The sequence below is a fragment of the Podarcis raffonei genome, chromosome 7 (genome assembly GCF_027172205.1).
Source record: "Podarcis raffonei isolate rPodRaf1 chromosome 7, rPodRaf1.pri, whole genome shotgun sequence".
Classification (NCBI taxonomy): Eukaryota; Metazoa; Chordata; class Lepidosauria; order Squamata; family Lacertidae; genus Podarcis; species Podarcis raffonei.
The window spans coordinates 6,551,864-6,569,277 of record NC_070608.1 but is presented as its reverse complement, the minus strand read 5'-3'; the positions used below and the strand labels follow the sequence as shown (position 1 = coordinate 6,569,277).

The 17,414-nt window shown below is 47.5% G+C and overlaps 1 protein-coding gene across 6 annotated transcripts in view; it reads right to left on the bottom strand.

The window, feature by feature from the left end:
- Positions 1-8,451: 8,451 nt before the first annotated feature.
- The window catches only part of SLC45A4 (solute carrier family 45 member 4), a 112,459-nt gene continuing 103,496 nt past the window's right edge, over positions 8,452-17,414 (bottom strand). For all 6 annotated transcript variants that reach the window (XM_053395204.1, XM_053395209.1, XM_053395208.1 and 3 more), the window contains 4 exons: positions 14,655-15,730; positions 13,432-13,531; positions 12,995-13,206; positions 8,452-11,231 (listed from right to left, as the gene is read on the bottom strand). In XM_053395204.1, the coding sequence (XP_053251179.1) occupies positions 10,866-11,231; positions 12,995-13,206; positions 13,432-13,531; positions 14,655-15,730 (1,754 nt within the window). In that variant the 3' untranslated portion in view covers positions 8,452-10,865. The remainder of the gene's footprint in view (positions 11,232-12,994; positions 13,207-13,431; positions 13,532-14,654; positions 15,731-17,414) is intronic.

Below are 17,414 nucleotides of genomic sequence, written 5' to 3'. Positions count from 1 at the left end.
TTAATTATATATATATATGAGCAAGCAGGTCAGCACAGAGTAAAATTTAACTGGAACCCAAAGTATTAATGGCACCGGAGATGAGGCACGCAGCCTTTTTGTAGACCACCACCAAGTGAAATTTAACAAGCCACCTGAATTATTAGCAGCCAGTCTTTCAAAGATAAGTAGTACACAGCTGTTGTGACTTTCCTTCTTCATTTTCGAACTCTGATAGCATCGGAGCTTTGAGCCAGAGAAGCATGTGCTGATTCGTACACATGTTGCTTGCATCAAATGAAAGGACATATATTCTAGGCAGCACCAGCAATGGACACAGCAGTCGCTGTTCTGTTCACCGTTTGGTCGTGCTGATCGGCTGAGACACAGCTCTTGAGCCTGGTGGGTTTGCAGTGTAAGAAGGTGCACTGGGGACAGCAAATGTATCAAACTGGTACTGGGCACTTCAGTATTGCTCACTAAGCTGGGCACAGAGCATCCTCCACAACACACCTTGCAATACGATGGCCGGTCTCTGCCATCCTTTTCAATGCAGGGAGCAAAGGACATAAGAAAAGTCTTGCTAAATTTATTGATTAGATTTCCCTCTCACCTTTCCTCCAGGGAGCTGTATCTGCTGGCATGTATTACCCCCTCCCCATCTTAAGCTCACAACGCCCCTGTGAGGTAGGTGATGTTAGTTTCTGTTTGCCACTGAGCAGCTGCATAGAGTCACAAGGCTCTGTTTGCATTCCAGAGACAGTCCAGACTGTTGGAAGTCTCACGGAGGCAGGAGACGGATGTGTTGTTTACTGGTTTCCTGTTCTCTTTTGTTCCTTTGTTCAGTTGCTCTCTGCTTTCATAGAGAGAGGGTGTCTTTTCTGTCTGCGTAGCTTAGAAATAAAACTCTTTGCAATGTAGCCATAAATCTCATCACTGCCACATGCTGCTGGAAACACTGTTGTATGGGGGAACGTGCCTTTGAGCCTCATCACAGGCTCAGGTCGTTAATTACTCGTCGGGAGGGTGATTCCGAAGGACTTGACCGGAGGAAGATGAGCCTTATCAGCTTGGCCGAGCGGACAGGTGAGCCTTGGAGACAGTGGCTGGCTCAGGTCACCCAATGAGCTTCTTGACTGAATAGGGAGCGGCTCCCCATCCTATTCCACCTGGAAGCAATGTAGGGAGGCAGCGGTCCTTGCTTACTAATGCTCCAGTAATTGGCATTCAATAGCGTACCATACTGTCTCCGAAAGGTCCAAGTAACTATCAGAGCTAAAAGCTGTTGACAGCTATCAAAGCCGTTAACAGATTTTGTCCTGTCTCCCTTTAAAGCCTCCTGGCCCGGCCCCCATCACTAAATAGCAGCTTGTTGGAAACAGCAGGAGCAAACCCAGTTGGTTTTCTGTAGGCTTCTGGATTGGAAGTGGGCGAGGGATACTGATATGGCACAACTTTCTGGTCCTGATAAAATGGCCTTGTCTTTTGCCTTGCAGCTTTTCAGGCAGAGAGAAGCCTTCCTCTCGTCTCCGCTTAGGAAAAGGGAGGGTGTGTGTGTGTGTTAAATACTCGCTCATCCCTTCTCACCCCGCAACATAAACTTTACTAGCCGGAGTGAAGAAACGGAGCATAAGGATGACATGAGTCAGGAGCAGAATCTTGCCAACGCATCATTTGCCTTTTAAGTTGGTCCCCCCTCTCTCTGAAAAAAAGCCTGGAGGGTTGTCTTTGTAACGTGACTGATAACTCCACTTTAGCAGACTCTGGCAACTAACACAGGCGCTGCTTGAATAAGCGGCAATACCACCCATGGGGTTTGTCACTGCTGCTGCATTCATCTGCACAAATGCTTGGAAAGTGCCTCAGTCATTGCCAGGCAGTCGGTGGGGTAAGAAGCACACTCATGAGAGCCAGTGTGGTGTAGTGGTTAAGAGCGGTGGACTCGTAATCTGGTGAACCGGGTTCGCTTCCCCGCTCCTCCACATGCAGCTGCTGGGTGACCTTGGGCCAGTCACATTCTCTGAAGTCTCTCAGCCCCACTCACCTCACAGAGTGTTTGTTGTGGGGGAGGAAGGGAAAGGAGATAGTTAGCCGCTTTGAGAATCCTTCGGGTAGTGATAAAGCGGGATATCAAATCCAAACTCTTCTTCATAGGGGAAGAGATCTTGGGAAAGGGATCTGAAAAATGGAGCGTGTGGACTGCAGCCGGCTCAGCACTTAGCAAGCAGGAGGGGCAGGGACAGCAGCAGATGTGTTCCCCCAAACCAGGCTGCCCGTGACCTTTAAAGCCCTAAATGACCTTGGCCCTGTATACCTGAAGGAGCATCTCCTCCCCCATCGTTCAGCCCAGACACTGAGGTCCCTGAGGTCCAGCTCCAAGGGCCTTCTGGCGGCTTCCTGACTGTGAAAAGTGAGGTTTCAGGGAACCAGGCACAGGGCCTTCTTGGTGGTGGCCCTGTAGAATGCCCTCCCATCAGATGTCGAGGAGATGAGTAACTACATAACCTTTAGAGGACATTTGAAGGCAGCCCCGTATAGGGAAGGTCTTTAATGTTTAATGTTTTATTCTGTTTTTATATATGCTGGAAGCCTCCCAGAGTGTCTGGAAACCCAGTCAGATGGGCGGGGTACAAATAACGAAATTATTATTAAAATAATTCTTTTTCGCCAAGCAATTGGTTGTCAAGGTTATTATGTGTACATTACCTAGGGAGGAACTTCCCATGCTCCCTGTTTGGTGCTGTAGTGTCAAAAAGAACTGTCAGAATTCTGTCCTCCCCAACTCATTGCTGATACGTGCCCATCAATATTTCGCCCTCTCCAACTTAGTCTTCCAGTCACAGAATTGAAAGTGGACTTGGAGGTCACCTAAGGTCAACCCTCCTGGTGTCAAAGTGGGATGTGCAGTGCAGGAAGCAATTAGCGTGTCCCTGAGAAATGTGCACCATGCCACCAAAATACTACAGGAAAGGAGAAGACCCCAATTCTCAAAGCAATCTGTTCCATTGTCAAACAGTGCTAAGAAGCTCCTCCTAATGTTTCATTGAAAGCACAGAGGTGCAGCTCTGCCTGATCTGCGTCCCTTGACCGGTCTACACCAGCTCTCAGTAGAGGCCGCTCATTGTTATGGTACAAAATTCACATCACAATGAGGCTGTTTCCACAGCTGGCCATTTTAGGAGTGACAGCAGAGGCTTTTTGGGTCAGGAAACGCTGCATGGCAGCTATTAGGAAAAGGAACTGCTGCATCGCGTTCAAAGCCCTTTGTCCGCCTCCATTCTTTTTCACTGCTCCCTGGGCTAAAATAATAAAAGGTTTTGCATCATGGCTTCAAAATTAAAGGAAAAGCGTCCGATAAAAAAATTGAATGGACAGAAGCCTGGAATTACGGGATGAAATCCGGTCCCATGAGTCAAGAGCAGTTGAGTGAATGTTCCCCTAAACAGAGAGCAGGGTGGGCCAAGGCGACAACTCTCTGCCATACTAGGTCAGGGCCTATTGTGCAAAGCATTGTCACATGCCCATTCATTTTAAACAAGTGCATGGCTGACGTCACCTGTGCGTCTGGCCAGGCAGAAATGAGTCAGCCTCTTTGGCTGCTACTGCCTTCGTTACTGTAATTTAGTCAGGGCTTGTGGGAGGCACCAGATCGCCAATCTGGTACCCTCCAGGAGTGCTGGGATCCCTCAGTCTGGGATCTGCCCCAAGTAATTTATGGACCTATCCAATGCTTCCCCCCCCCCTAGAAAAAGAGGTGCAAGAACTCTCACTTCTGTTTGGACGGACAACTCTAAGTTGTTGAGTATTTTTTAGGGGTTAGCCAAAGTTGCTGAGCTTTTTTTAGGGGGGGACAATGGGTTTTTTTGGGGGGGAGGACCCTTCTCCGCCCGATTGCCCCATCGCCAGCATCGCTGCGGCCACATTACTACATCGCCTCTGACGTGCACCCAATTATTTAGATTTATGTAAGAGCAGGACTGACTTATTTCCCATTCTCCACGAACACAAAAACCCAGATCCACCGGCTCATATTGAAATGTTTATTAAGATTGAACTGTAGAACAATGGATTGAACACATGTAAATGTGAAATAGTGGTTTGTTTTTTTCTCTTTTAAACTCTACATTCAGCCATTTCTATCCATAAATGGGTGGGTGTGGGGGGAAATTACAAAGAGACCAAAAGTGCAGAACAGTTAAACTGTTTCTCATGCAACAAGTCTTTACCTTGAAAACCAGAAAAAGAAAGCTCTGTGTCAAAATCAAATCCCAGAACATTCTGCCATCTAATCCACTCAGACACATTCATCGGTCACATTTCTTATTTATCCCTTTTTCCTCGTTAAACTCGAAACATTTATGTGTTTAACACACACTTATAAACATTGCTAAACTCAGCAAGAGCTAGTATACTGCCCCAACTTAATAAGTTGATAAACAAGAAGTTGTCATATGGCCAGTTCACAATGGAACTAAATATATATATTTACTTATATTTTTTTTCATTAAGAGATGCCTATATGCAGCTTTTCACTAGGGGAGGCATTTATTTTATTTTATTTTAATATTCAAGCTGGCCATTTGGCTACCAAGAAGGTTTCAGGTCCATGTTGCAGCAGAAATTCAACGACAACAACAACAAAAAAGTACATAGCATAGGAAAGATCAGATGATCAAATTGTATTATCCAGGAGGAGGTTATGCTTCTATCGAATTTAAAAACAAAGCGGAACTAAAAGTCAATGCTAACTCGGGTGATGGCCAAGCCGGACAGAGCTGAGATTTTCTGGGTTCTAATTTTATGAAATTAGACACTTGACACTTGACCAATGAAGTAAGCTATTTTGTGACCTGAAGAAGAAAAGGAGTTTACATTGTAATTCTCTCCCCCCCCCCCCCGAGTTTTATTTACCTGGGCGCTTTTCATAGGAAATTAATTTACTGGCAACTATCTGGAAAATGCATAACCTCTACATCACCCCTTCTGTTTATCAGAAAGCAACATGGTATGCATGTCCTGTTCTCTTACACATCAGACGAGGGTGCCTGCAAGACCTACCAGGTATCATTTTGTAACTCTAGGATGATTCCTCAAATTATTGCATCAGAGCTTTTAGGTGCACGTGGATTTTTACTGAATCTTAAGAGAGATGTGTTTAGAAGGAATTCCAGCAACTTTTGCTTGTTCCACAGCTGTGTATAGTGAGAGAATTTGCAGTGGGTGGAATTCTCCCTCTTAGGCAACTGTTTGTTTTTCCCCAAAAGATACCGGAGCCCTCGGGCAGTGGATTTAGTCTTTGCTCTCATAGAGCAGACCTGGAAACGGATCATAAAAACGCCCTTGATCAAAGGTGGTCTGGTCTACAAACTGTGCAGAAGCATCTTCACAGCTTCTAGCAAAGACCACCTTGAACACACACAGAGAATTTGCACAGCATGTTTTCCACACCCAGGAATTATTCCGGCAACTTGAAAAAAGAAAACCAGCACCTTAGGGCTAGTCTACCTGTCAGAAGTTGCTGAAAGGAAGAATTCATCCCATCTAAGGTCCAAGTGTCACCTGACTCTTGAATTAAAGCCAAACCATCTCCCCCTCTGAATTTAACTGCCACAAGGAAGTTGCGCATGTAAGGACTCTATGCTCCTGGAATTCATGTGGGTGTCTCTGAGACCCTTCCTCAATAAAATAAAATAAAATGGGGGCATAAACAAGTGTTTCAGCAGAAGATACATCCTCAGTAAAACTTTTTATTATGGGAGCAACATGAACCACAGAACTCTGGGTAGATAATATCTGCTTCTTTTTGTTCCGTTTTGCAAATGGCATTCCTCCCTCAATGCAGTCTTAAAAACCTTGTAGCTTGGCTGTTTAAATGGCAAAACCTGCACGTTTAAGAAACCATAGTTAGGAGAAGACACACACAGGTGAAATTTGGTATCCTTTTCTTTCTTCCTTCCCAAGTCATTTCCCCCCATTTCTGTGCAATATTTTTTGTGTCTTGTTACATTTATTTGGCCTATTAACGGGGGGGGGGCAAGGGGTATCCGCAAATGAATAAAAACCAAATCACTCCCCACCCCCCCACAAAAAGACACTTCAGGTACTCCAAAGTTGCTACATGTGCTTACGCGGGGAGTCATGCAAGATTTCGGGTTGTGTAAGAAGCAACGAATGGATCTAAGTCAGAGCTGATTGCATCCTGCTAGCAGACAGAAGGAAAGGGCAGGGAAGACCATGTTTCAGTGGACAGTGACAACAGCAGCAGAACGAGGCCCAACCTGTTCCGTTCTAATTCATCCTTAACCAGGCCCAACCCCTTTTCATTTTTAAAATAAAGAAAAAAGCTTTCCTGCGACTGAATGGTGAAAAGGTGGAACCAGAAGAATGCCAGGCGCCCAGGCGAGCTCCCAAAATTGTGCTGCCAAGAAATACTCTGTTGGGTTTTAGTTATCACGCTCTGTTTTGGGGAGGAGTGATGGGTCAAGCTTTGGCTTTGCAGCCTAACAGCTTCACTGCCCCCTCCCTCCGCAGCACAAGAGACTGCCTTAAAATGGGTGCCGAAAGCTGCCTTTAAAGACCGCAGAAATCAGACCGAGTGGCACAAACCCGCGTTTCAAGATTATGACTCCATGCAGTCAGATGAGGTTATTTGCCACTCTCATGATATGGTCCGATTCAGGATTGCAGACCAGAAATTGCAGCTCTTCCGCCACAGCCTTCTCAAACAGGTTTCAGCAGAATGAATTCAAAACTGGAACCCGGGGCAGTTGATGCTATCCCCCCCCCCCCCGTATCTTGGCTAAGATTTGTCTTCTGGAAAATCCAGCCTAGGGAAGCTTCGCTGGAGGTTTAATCCATAGGAACTTAGAAGGAGGAAGAGAGGAAAACAGACATTCCCGGCGGAGGCAAGATGGTGATGGGGCAGCCTCACTCGCCGGTCCATTAAAGAGAGCTTTCTTATCCTCCACTTTCATGGAATGGCCGAAAGTAAAAAGCACATTGAAAAATCACACGGGTTCCTGTCTTCAAATCTCCCGACAGCCTCGTCTCCTAAGACAGAGAGAGGAGGATCAGTCGCCCACATGGTGCGGTTGGGAATCCTGAAGAAAGCCTGGCTGACGGAATAGGCAGGGGGAAGATCAGAGTATCAAAAAGAGTATTTGGGTTCAAATCCCCATGTGCAAATAAGGAGGCAGAGGTTATTGCTTTTCTCTCCACAAGCCGTCATAAATATACAAGCTTGAAGTCCAGCTGGATACTGTCACAGGAAATCAATTTGTGTGATTTCTTTTTTTTAAAAAAAGATTACATATAACCCTATCAAGCCCTACAAAGTCCAATAAATGCTGCCCACACAACCAGATATCTGATGGCAACTACAGAAGATTTTCAGGGTGTTCAGCGTGTCTGTGAGCCAGACGCTCCACAAAGATTTGGTTGAAGGTGCGACGTCTCAAAATCAGCGAGGAAAAGGAAACGTCCCATTCTAACAGTATGCTCTGTAAGAGACAGATGAAAGAATGAGACGTGTGCTCATGATGTAAAAAACTCAGCGGCTGATGCTTCTCCGAAAGAACCCTGGAAATGGGGGGGTCGTTGGGATGTGGGGGATTCAGAGACCCCTAAGCCAAAACCGGACCTACAATTCCAGGGTGTGTTGGCCTTAGATCTGCCTCATGCCTTCCTATGGCATGTCTAAACAGCTTTCACAGCCGGCATGGGATTTAATGAGACGGCACCAAGACATTAAATGCACCTACAAAGAGGAAAACACAACACGACTGGCTCCCAGACAGAATTTGGGGCTTGCTCTTTCCGCCTTGGCTCTGGGCTCATCCAGGCCCATTTGCTCCAAGATCTTTGCATCTCTCCACAGACAGCAGCACGTCTTGGAAGCTGCAGTTCAGAAGCCCTAAAGAGTAAATTCTAGAGCGCAGGAAGGGAAATGCTGTTCAGAATTCTATGGCATAAATGTTAAGGAGGGTTTAAGCCCTGCTACAAGGCTAAATCTCTCGTTTGCCCATGTTCTCTTCGCAAGGGTCCAAAAGATCAGAAAGTTCACCAAGACATGCCCATTTTCTCCTAGCGCCATAATGCATGATCACGTTTTAGATTCTGGCAGAGCCAACCGTGACGCGAAAATTGTCACCCCGCAACTGCAGAGCTGGTCAGAAAACCAGTGTTCATAGGAACCAAGGAACTGCCTCCAAATTTTGACGTGCTCTTCTAAAAATAAGCTATTGAGTCATCTGAAAAGAAAGCTTTTTCCTTTTTGGAAAATAAACACTTGTCTCCCTCATCCTCAATAGTTCGGGCAGAGCAAGGTGGAGTGAAGGGGGGGGGGGAGAGCTTTCAAGGAAAATAAATGTCAGGGCCGAATGGGTGACCTTCACTGCATCAAGGTGAGAGATCCAACTGAGGCGTTTGAGAGTGTTCCCTTTTCGCCTCTTCAAAGCGTAAGGCAGGATTCAAGCCGCAAGCGGCAGCTTCCTATTTTTACACGCTTTCGAGAGCGATGAAGTGGGGTCCTCTTAGAACAAGGTGCAATTTACGCAGAGAACAGCTATCTCAAATTAATGTCGTGGAGTAGTTTTTCAAAAAATAAAATAAAAAAGTCCTATGTGTAGTGAAAGGAGACTTTCCGTTTAGGTGGAGGCGAGGGCTCTCTTGGCTACAAGCTCCTGAAAGGTTTTTCTTTTTCTCCTCCTGCCCCCCCAATAACTGGATTACTTCAGTAGTTTTATACTGTGCTCTGAAAAGAAGTTTCAAACAAAATGCACCAAATAGTCGTCTTTTTTTTTTGAGGGGTGGGGGACCACCTCACATTTAAAAAACGGTTTGTGAAACCCTGTATACAAAATGAGCATTCATGAAATCCTCCTGGCCTCTAAAAAGCCTATGCAAACCCTGTCCACCCCCCCGCCCACCCCCGCAGGTAAAAATATGTAAATTGATGGAGAGCTAAGAAACAAACAGGAGATGCCATCAAACTACCCAGAGATGCCAGCCAGGCGATTTCCATTTCAGCTATGTTAAACATACATAACAATTGACAATTCAAGTAATTTATTAAAAACTGCTTTTCATTCTGAAATATATAGATAAGATAGGATTTTTGCTTTCGAATTGCTATACTTGCAGCATGGTTCAAGGCATGCATTTTAAATAGGTGAGTTTGAGGCAGCAGAAATCTCTCGCAAGAGCAGTCTGGGTTCACTGTGGTTTCAGCCTGCAAACCAGCTGCGGCCTCTTTTGGCTCCCGCTGCCTGCAAGGCGCAAGGGGAACGTGCAAGGAGAAGCCCCCCCCCCCGCATTTCTAAAGAGAAGGACCTTCTAAGCTGGCTGTTCTTAAGGACATCCTCTAACAGGCTGTTGATCCCCAGGAATGACACCTGGCTTGGTATGAGAGCCTGGTCTACCCGACAACCTGCTATGTGTGTTACTGCTATTGTCCTGGACCTGGAATTGGGGAGTTGGGAGGGGAGAGAGTCTGGGTTGAAAGGACATGGGAAAACAGCTTAGTAAGACTCCGGCATACCTAGGAATAAAGTTACAGCATTTTTTTTAAAAAATGGTGAATTTTGTTTTCTTTAAGGCCCAAAGCTGTTTCAAGATACATTTTCCTTTTTAAAAACAACAACAACACACGCAACACACACGCACTCTCTCTCTCTTTCTCTCCAGGCTGCAGTTATCAAGAGGTAGGCCTTTGGTTTACGCTTGCGGGAGCCAGACTACCTTTCGCAACTCTCCGCTATCGCAATTTCCAGCCCAGAAGTTCAGAAAAAAGTGCAATCGACGACCCCCTTTCTAAACAAAGGGGAACCTCACAGCCCGTCTGCAGAAACTGACAGCGGGGGATCCGCGTCCCCATTAGCAGCTTCGTCACAAAGGAGATGATTGGCTTTCAAACGCCACCAAAAGATGAAAAGAAAAAAATAAGTCAAATTCTGACCGGCTCGCCGATCAAAACAGGTCACAGAATGTTCCACTGGTGCTCCTTAGAGCTACGCATGTCGCCTCCCACCGTCCCAAGGCCAGCCGAAAGTCCCTCCCGACCACCGAAACATCGCCATCTCTACGGCGAAAAGATCACACTCGAGGAATCCTTGGCAAGCAACAGTCGGCGGGGACGGGTGCTCCAAACAGCTTGAATCAAAAACAAAATAATAATAATAATAAAATAAAGCGACAGCAATTCTTGCAGTAACTGATGCAATACGTCCAAGGGAAGTCGGCGGGGGGGGGGGGAGGATACTTAGTAGTAATTGCACGGGGAAAAAATGGAATCCAGACTATGGTTCAAGGAGGGTGAGGAACATAAAGCAGAGAACCGCGGCTGTCAGCCTAATAAAAATGGCATCAGTTTTAAAATACACCATCCTACTGAACTTGCAAGGTCTGAAGGAGTCAGAACAAAAAACAGAAAACTTTTCTGCAAAAGCCACAGCCAGAATTGCTTTCGTTTTTTAATTACAGTTTTTAAAAATGGTGGTGTTGGTGGAAGGGAAATAAACAGTCCAAATGGGTAATTTGAGAATTTTGAAAAACCGCCACGAGGTCTTAAAAAAACAAAGCAAACCACGCAAGAACGTTTTCCTGCCCATCGATAAAAGTCCCCTTGGAAACGCGTTTTCTCGCCATTAAAAATACCTCTAAGGAAGGAGATTTTTCTGGATTGTAGAGAAAGCAATCAGCATCAAAGCTACCTATTCAAGGCTACCCTAAGACTATGGAATTTCATCTACATTTTTGCATGAAAGAACCATTTCAATCCGATGCTGCAGCAAGGATGTCCTTGGAAAAGTTCAGATTCTGCTTTGCGAGAACGTCCCGATTCATGCACCTGGAACGGCTTGGAATGTGTGCAAATGGCGGCGGTTCGCTCAAACGGCCGACTCGTTTTCCACTTCTGTCGCGGAGGCTTCTTTCCGAGAGAGCTTGATCACGGTCGGCTTCTCCCCATCCGCGTCGCCGCCGCTCTCGCCCGCCTCGGGAGGCGCCAGCCCTTTCTGCTCTTCCTTCGGGCTCTCGCCGACGTCGGGGTAAATCACCAGGAACGTGGCCGTCAGGAAGCCCAAGAAAGACCCAACCGACGCCACCATGGGTATGACCCGCACGGTGCCCACGGCGTCCACCACTCCTCCCAGCGCAGAGGCCACTAGGATCTGGGAGATGTAGACTTGGCAGGACAAGATGGCGCAGTCTATGCCAAAACCTCGCTTTGAGTTCCCAGGGCTATGGTGGATATACTGAAAGAGAAAGGGACAGGAGATGCTATCAACAAAACGGGGAATCAGGTAGCGGAGGACACATCGCATTGCAATATCTGAAGCAGCTTGCTTTGGGGACTGACACCTGGGGGACCAAGTCTTCTACGTCTGTGGTCAGGAACTGCAAAGAGGTGGCGGGAATGTTCTTTCATATGTGGTGGACTTGTAAAAGAGTACAGTCATACCTCGGCTTGAAGTTGCTTCAGGTTGAGCACTTTTGGGTTGCGCTCCACAGCGACCCAGAAGTAATGGAATGCGTTTCTTCTGGGTTTTGCCACTCGCGCATGCGCAGATGCTCAAAATGACGCCACATGCATGCGCGGAAGCGGCGAATCACGACCTGTGCATGTGCAGACGCGGGTTGGGTTTACTTCAGGATGTGAACGGGGCTCCAGAACGGATCCCGTTCGTATCCAGAGGTACCACTGTATTGGGAAGTAATCTATAATGAATGGGGGGGGGAATGTTTAAAATTACTTTTCCAAAAAACCCAGAGTGCTTTCTGTTGGGGACAATTCAGAACAAAATTCTCAAGTGTCAAAAAAAGAAGGTTATTTATGTATGCAACTACTGCAGCCCGTTTTCTCTTAGCCCCCAAATGGAAAACGAGCGAGGTCCCTACTGAAGAAGAATGGCAACTTAAGTTGATGGAATATGAACATCTTGCAGATTTAACACATGGAAGCAGAGAACAAGAAGAACATACGTTTAGAGAAGATTGGAAAACGTGTATTGAGTATATGGGGGGGGGGACTGTGCACACCTGAAAAGGTTGGAAGCATTAAGATAAATTCGACAGTGTAAATAAGGTTTGATGGATGTATTGATGGAATATTGAATGGTTTAGTTTTTGTAAAATACGCAGGAATCTATGATATGAAAAACGAACCATGGAAGGAGAAGAACGGAAGTCACTGATATTTTAATGATGTTAAAATGAGTATTTTAAATTGTATAACAGAATATATATATGTGTGTGTGTGTATGTGTATGTATAGGTAAAGGTAAAGGGACCCCTAACCGTTAGGTCCAGTCGTGGCCGACTCTGGGGTTGCGGCGCTCATCTCCCTTTATTGGCTGAGGGAGCCGGTGTACAGCTTCCGGGTCATGTGGCCAGCATGACTAAACCGCTTCTGGCGAACCAGAGCAGTGCATGGAAATGCAGTTTACCTTCGCGGCAGAGTGGTACCTATTTATCTATTTGGTGTGCTTTCGAACTGCTAGGTTGGCAGGAGCAGGGACCAAGTAACGGGAGCTCACCCCATTGCGGGGATTCGAACCGCCGACCTTCTGATCGGCAAGTCCTAGGCTCTGTGGTTTAACCTACAGCACCACCCGTGTCCCCATTTATATGTATATGCATATGTATATGTATATGTATATGTATGAGGAACTGGCAATCCTTGGGACAAAAGCAGCCTGAAGTGCTGCTTGCTGGATCCTGGGCTTTCCAGCTGCAAACTACGATTTGACGGGCTTGTCTCCCTCTCTTCCCATTCCCTGAAGGCTCTCCAGAGCTTAAAGACTGACTCTGCAGGTCTGTGTATGCCGTGGGATGCCTTCAAAGCATCAAACCCCCTCTGTGCTGGCTGGGCCTGATGGGAAATGTAGTCCAGGACACCTGGTCAGGGAAGGCTGCAGCAGACAGTGGCTGGGCTGGATGGATCTGGGGTCTGACTTCATCCGCCCGTATGGTTCTTGCCCAACTCACGTTCCCCAACACCAGGCCCACGGCCACCTACCTGCTTGATGTCGTGATACTGCCCTAGAAGGGCGTAGGGGCAGTAGGATATACTCATGGAAACGATGCCCATGGAGCTGATCATGATCATGGCGACGTACACATTGGGGAACATGGCCATCACTGCCGTGCCAATGGAGAAGCCCAAAGTGCCCAGGATGTAGATCACTCGGATGCTGAGGTCGTAGTTGTCCAAGTATTTCTGTAGCAAGGCTGCAGAAAGGGGGACAAGCATGTCGCCATTAGAGAAAAGCACCCCGCGCTCCGGGTGCAATTAGCCGCCCAACTCTCCCTCATTAAAGCACTTCATGGCCAGGGCCTTCCTTGGCTAACTTCCCCCGCTCAGTCCCCTTCCTCGATTCTCTTATCTGCCAGCCACACACGGCTTCTCTGGTCTGGGGTGCAGAGACTTTCAGCTGCCGGCGCAGAACCTCTTACCTGAACACACAGCTGCAGTAGCGGCATAGATGACCAATCCCCAACAGCCCATCTGAACGCCGGCATTGTAGGCATGCAGTTCGGTGGAATTCGAAGGGGCCTGCAGTGAAGCAATAGAGCAGGGGTCAGCAAACTTTTTCAGCAGGGGGCCAATCGACTGTCCCTCAGACCTTGTGGGCGGCTGGACTATATTTTTTGGGGGGAATGAACAAATTCCTATGCCCCACAAATAACCCAGAGATGCATTTTAAATAAAAGGACACATTCTACTCATGTAAAAACACGCTGATTCCCGGACCGTCCGCAGGCCGTGACTGGTCCGGATCTGGCCCCCAGGCCTTAGTTTGCCTACCTATGCAATAAAGTTTTAAGCAAAGACCACACTATGAACAAAAGCATGGAAGTGTCAATGTTTGCACCTCTCTGCCTAGCCAAAGATTGATTGATTTTATTAAATTTGCATACAGCCCTTCATCCGGATATCTCAGGGCGGCTCAGATAACATAAAAACATTAAACAGATAATAAAAACAAGAAAGAAAGAAATATCCCTCCCCAATATATTTACATAGAATATTTATCAGCCAAAGGCCTGGTCAAAGAGGAACATTTTCGCATGGTGCCTAAAGATCTAATGACGGTGCCAGGCGAGTCTCCCTGGGGACAGCATTCCACAATCGGGGAGCCACAGCAGAAAAGGCCTGCTCTCGTGTCGCTGGTCTCTGAACCTCTTGCAGAGGAGGCACACAAAGAAGGGCCTCAGAAGATAATTGCAGGGTCCAGGTTGGTTCCTATAGAGAGAGGTGGTTCTTGAGGTATTCTAGTCCTGAGGCATTTAAGGCTTTATGGGTCAAAACCAGAACTTTGAATTGGGCCTGGACACTAATCGGCAGCCAGTGCAATTGGGCCAGGATTCACACTTTCGCTTATTCATCTGGCTTATTTTCAACCTGTGTTTCAAAGGAAACTCGGAACGATAAAAGGAGTGAAACCGAAACCAAATCGGCCATAAAGCAATACAATTTTAGGCCACAAAGAACCAAACTTCAAAAGCCTGGAAGCGACACCCCAAGGCAAATGGTGATGAAAAAACCTGGGACCACAACAAACCTGGGAAATTTCTTTGCAGCGCCCTCTGCTTCGCCTAATTTGCAGAGCAATGCTAAATATCTATGGAGCGGAGGAGTGACTCTGTAAGAAGAACACGTGGTGGAGGCGACTCACCTTGGGGTCGCCGTTGAAAATGACCTGCCCCATGAAGTCAGTGTAGAACACGGCTTCGGCGATGATGGAGAACCAGGTCAAGAGGTGGCAGACGCAGAGGCGCAGGAGCTCCTGGGGCATCTTCAGCATGGACAGCCACAGGAGCCGGACGGTGGTTTCGGTCTCGCCTTCCTCGCTCTCGGTGTCGCCGCTGGAGTTGGTGGTTCCGCTCTGGTTCCTGTGCCGGCACCTCTGCCGCTGCCTCTTCTGCATGTCGTAGATGTCGTTCATGCTCCGCGAGGACTTGATCAGCACGATGGCGTTGGCCCGCCGGAAGCGGTAGCGGTGGGAGCCGATCTTGCCATAGTAGGAGAAGGTGTGGGAAGGTTGCCGGTAGAACATGTGCTTGCGCCTGCGCATGGAGTTGGAGGTGCTCGACTGCTTCATGCCGATCCTGGCGTGCCCGTTCAGGAGGTCTTTTGGTAGGGAGCCGTTGCTGTTCGGGGCTTTGGCTTCGTTCAAGTGATTATCAAGTAACATGTCCTCCTCCTTCTCGTTCTCCCTGAGGAAAGCAGACAGGCGGTTGAATTTGGACTTCATGTACTCCTGGCTGGCGCTGTGCGGGGTGTTGGGGTAGGAAGAGTCCTGGAAGATGGAAGGTTCAATTTCATGGAGGAAAAGCAGCTCAGATTCCATCTCCAAGGTGGCGTCGGGCATGTGCAGGACAGAGTCGCTCTTGCTGCGGACAATGTCCACGTCCAGGAAGTCCATGTTGAGGTCCTGCTCAGACTGCACCTCGTCCCGGTACATGGAGCTCCTGTAATGGTCTTCCTCGCTGATGACGTTCAGGCGGCTCAGGGGAGGGAGGCTGCCGCTCAGCTTGACGCTCGAAAGGGTGTCGGCCTCGTCGTCGATCCTGTCCTGCTGGGGGTTGTATTGCTCCTCCTCGATGCTGCAAAGGTGGAGGACGACGGAGACGGAGAAGATGATGGCAGCAAAGAAGAAGAGGACTTGCTCCTGAGAGACGAAGATGACCCCAAAGAACGTCTGCATCCAGTCGAGGCCTCCCAGCATGTAGCCAATGGCCCCTCCGAGACCTAAGGAAGGAGAGATGGGCAAAAAGTTATGCGCTGGCTGCTTTGTGAAAAGGCTAGGAACCACGCAAGTGGGTGAGGCAGCGGTGCCTCCTATCTGGCTGCTACATAAAAGAGGGGAAAGGTCTCCAGGCTTGACTACTGTAATTCGCTCTATGCGGGGCTGCCCTTGAAGCTGTTCCAGAAACTCCAGCGGGTGCAGAATGCTGCAGCGAGGCTCCTCACGGGGTCTCTGCCATGGGAGCATATTCACCCAGTGCTTTTCCAGCTGCACTGGCTCCCGGTGGAGTACAGGGTCAGATTTAAGGTGCTGGTTTTGACCTTTAAAGCCCTTCACGGCCTAGGACCCTCGTACCTATGGGACCGCCTCTCCCGGTTTGCCCCACGGAGGACCTTAAGGTCCATAAACAGCAACACCCTGGAGGTCCCGGGCCCTAAGGAAGTCAGATTAGCCTCAACCAGAGCCAGGGCCTTCTCAACACTGGCTCCAGCCTGGTGGAAGAAGAAGAAGAGTTTGGATTTGATATCCCGCCTTTCACTCCCCTTCAGGAGTCTCAAAGCGGCTAACAATCTCCTTTCCCTTCCTCCCCCACAACAAACACTCTGTGAGGTGAGTGGGGCTGAGAGACTTCAAAGAAGTGTGACTGGCCCAAGGTTGCCCAGCAGCTGCATGTGGAGGAGCGGAGACGCAAACCCGGTTCCCCAGATTACGTGACTACCGCTCTTAACCACTACACCACACTGGAACGCTCTGCCTCATGAGACCAGGGCCCTGCAGGATTTTATTTCTTTCTGCAGTTGTTCCGCCTGGCCTTCTGCTTGGAATCAATCTGATTCCCTCCCCCTGTTCTTTTTTCCTTTCCCCTCCTGTGATGGAACCCTATTTGGGGACTTCCCTGGTTTTTTTCTGGCCCATGTAGGACCAGTCTGGAAAGTTAGCCTTGGTGACGACTTGACGTTTTCATCCCAAAAAAAGTTTCTGATTTGAGTTTCCATTGAAATGAGGCTGTATTTTAATATTTTAATGTTGTATTTTAATCTTGTTTTTAAGTTGTATTTCAATCAATTTGTTTTTATATCGGGTGTTAGCCGCCCTGAGTCCGGTCTTGGTTGGGGAGGGCGGGGTATAAATAAAATAATAATAATAATAAATTATTATTATTATTATTATTATTATTATTATTATTATTATTATTATTCCTTTTTGGAATCCATCAACAATGGGGGCACACATTCCGCATCCGGTAACAGAAGCTCCCTAAATTTGATATAGTTAATTTGTTTAGTTCAGCTGAGAACTGCAGCTTGCCAAACAGACAGACCTTGCTTCTGGCACAGGTGTGGACAAATGAATGGAGCCAAAAGCAGTCATTTCAGCGATCAAGCCAAGCCAGGGTTTCAGGTTGACCATGGTTCGGAACCCAAAGCGTGGCGTGAACTTCCAACCATACAATAAAGCCAGGAACATTTTTCTCTCAAGTTCCCTTCAAACCAAAGCTTGTTTGCTCTGCTTTGCCGGCTGATCAAACCCCCCAAAGAACTTTGGTGACAGTTGACTTTCCTTAACCATTGTTTGGTGTCATCTCAACTGAGCCACCTTGGGAAACAGGGTGCAATCTTAAAAGGGAAGCGCTGTTGGAAGTTTAAGTATGCTCTTCTATGGAATAAATTGAAGTAAAAATTATTT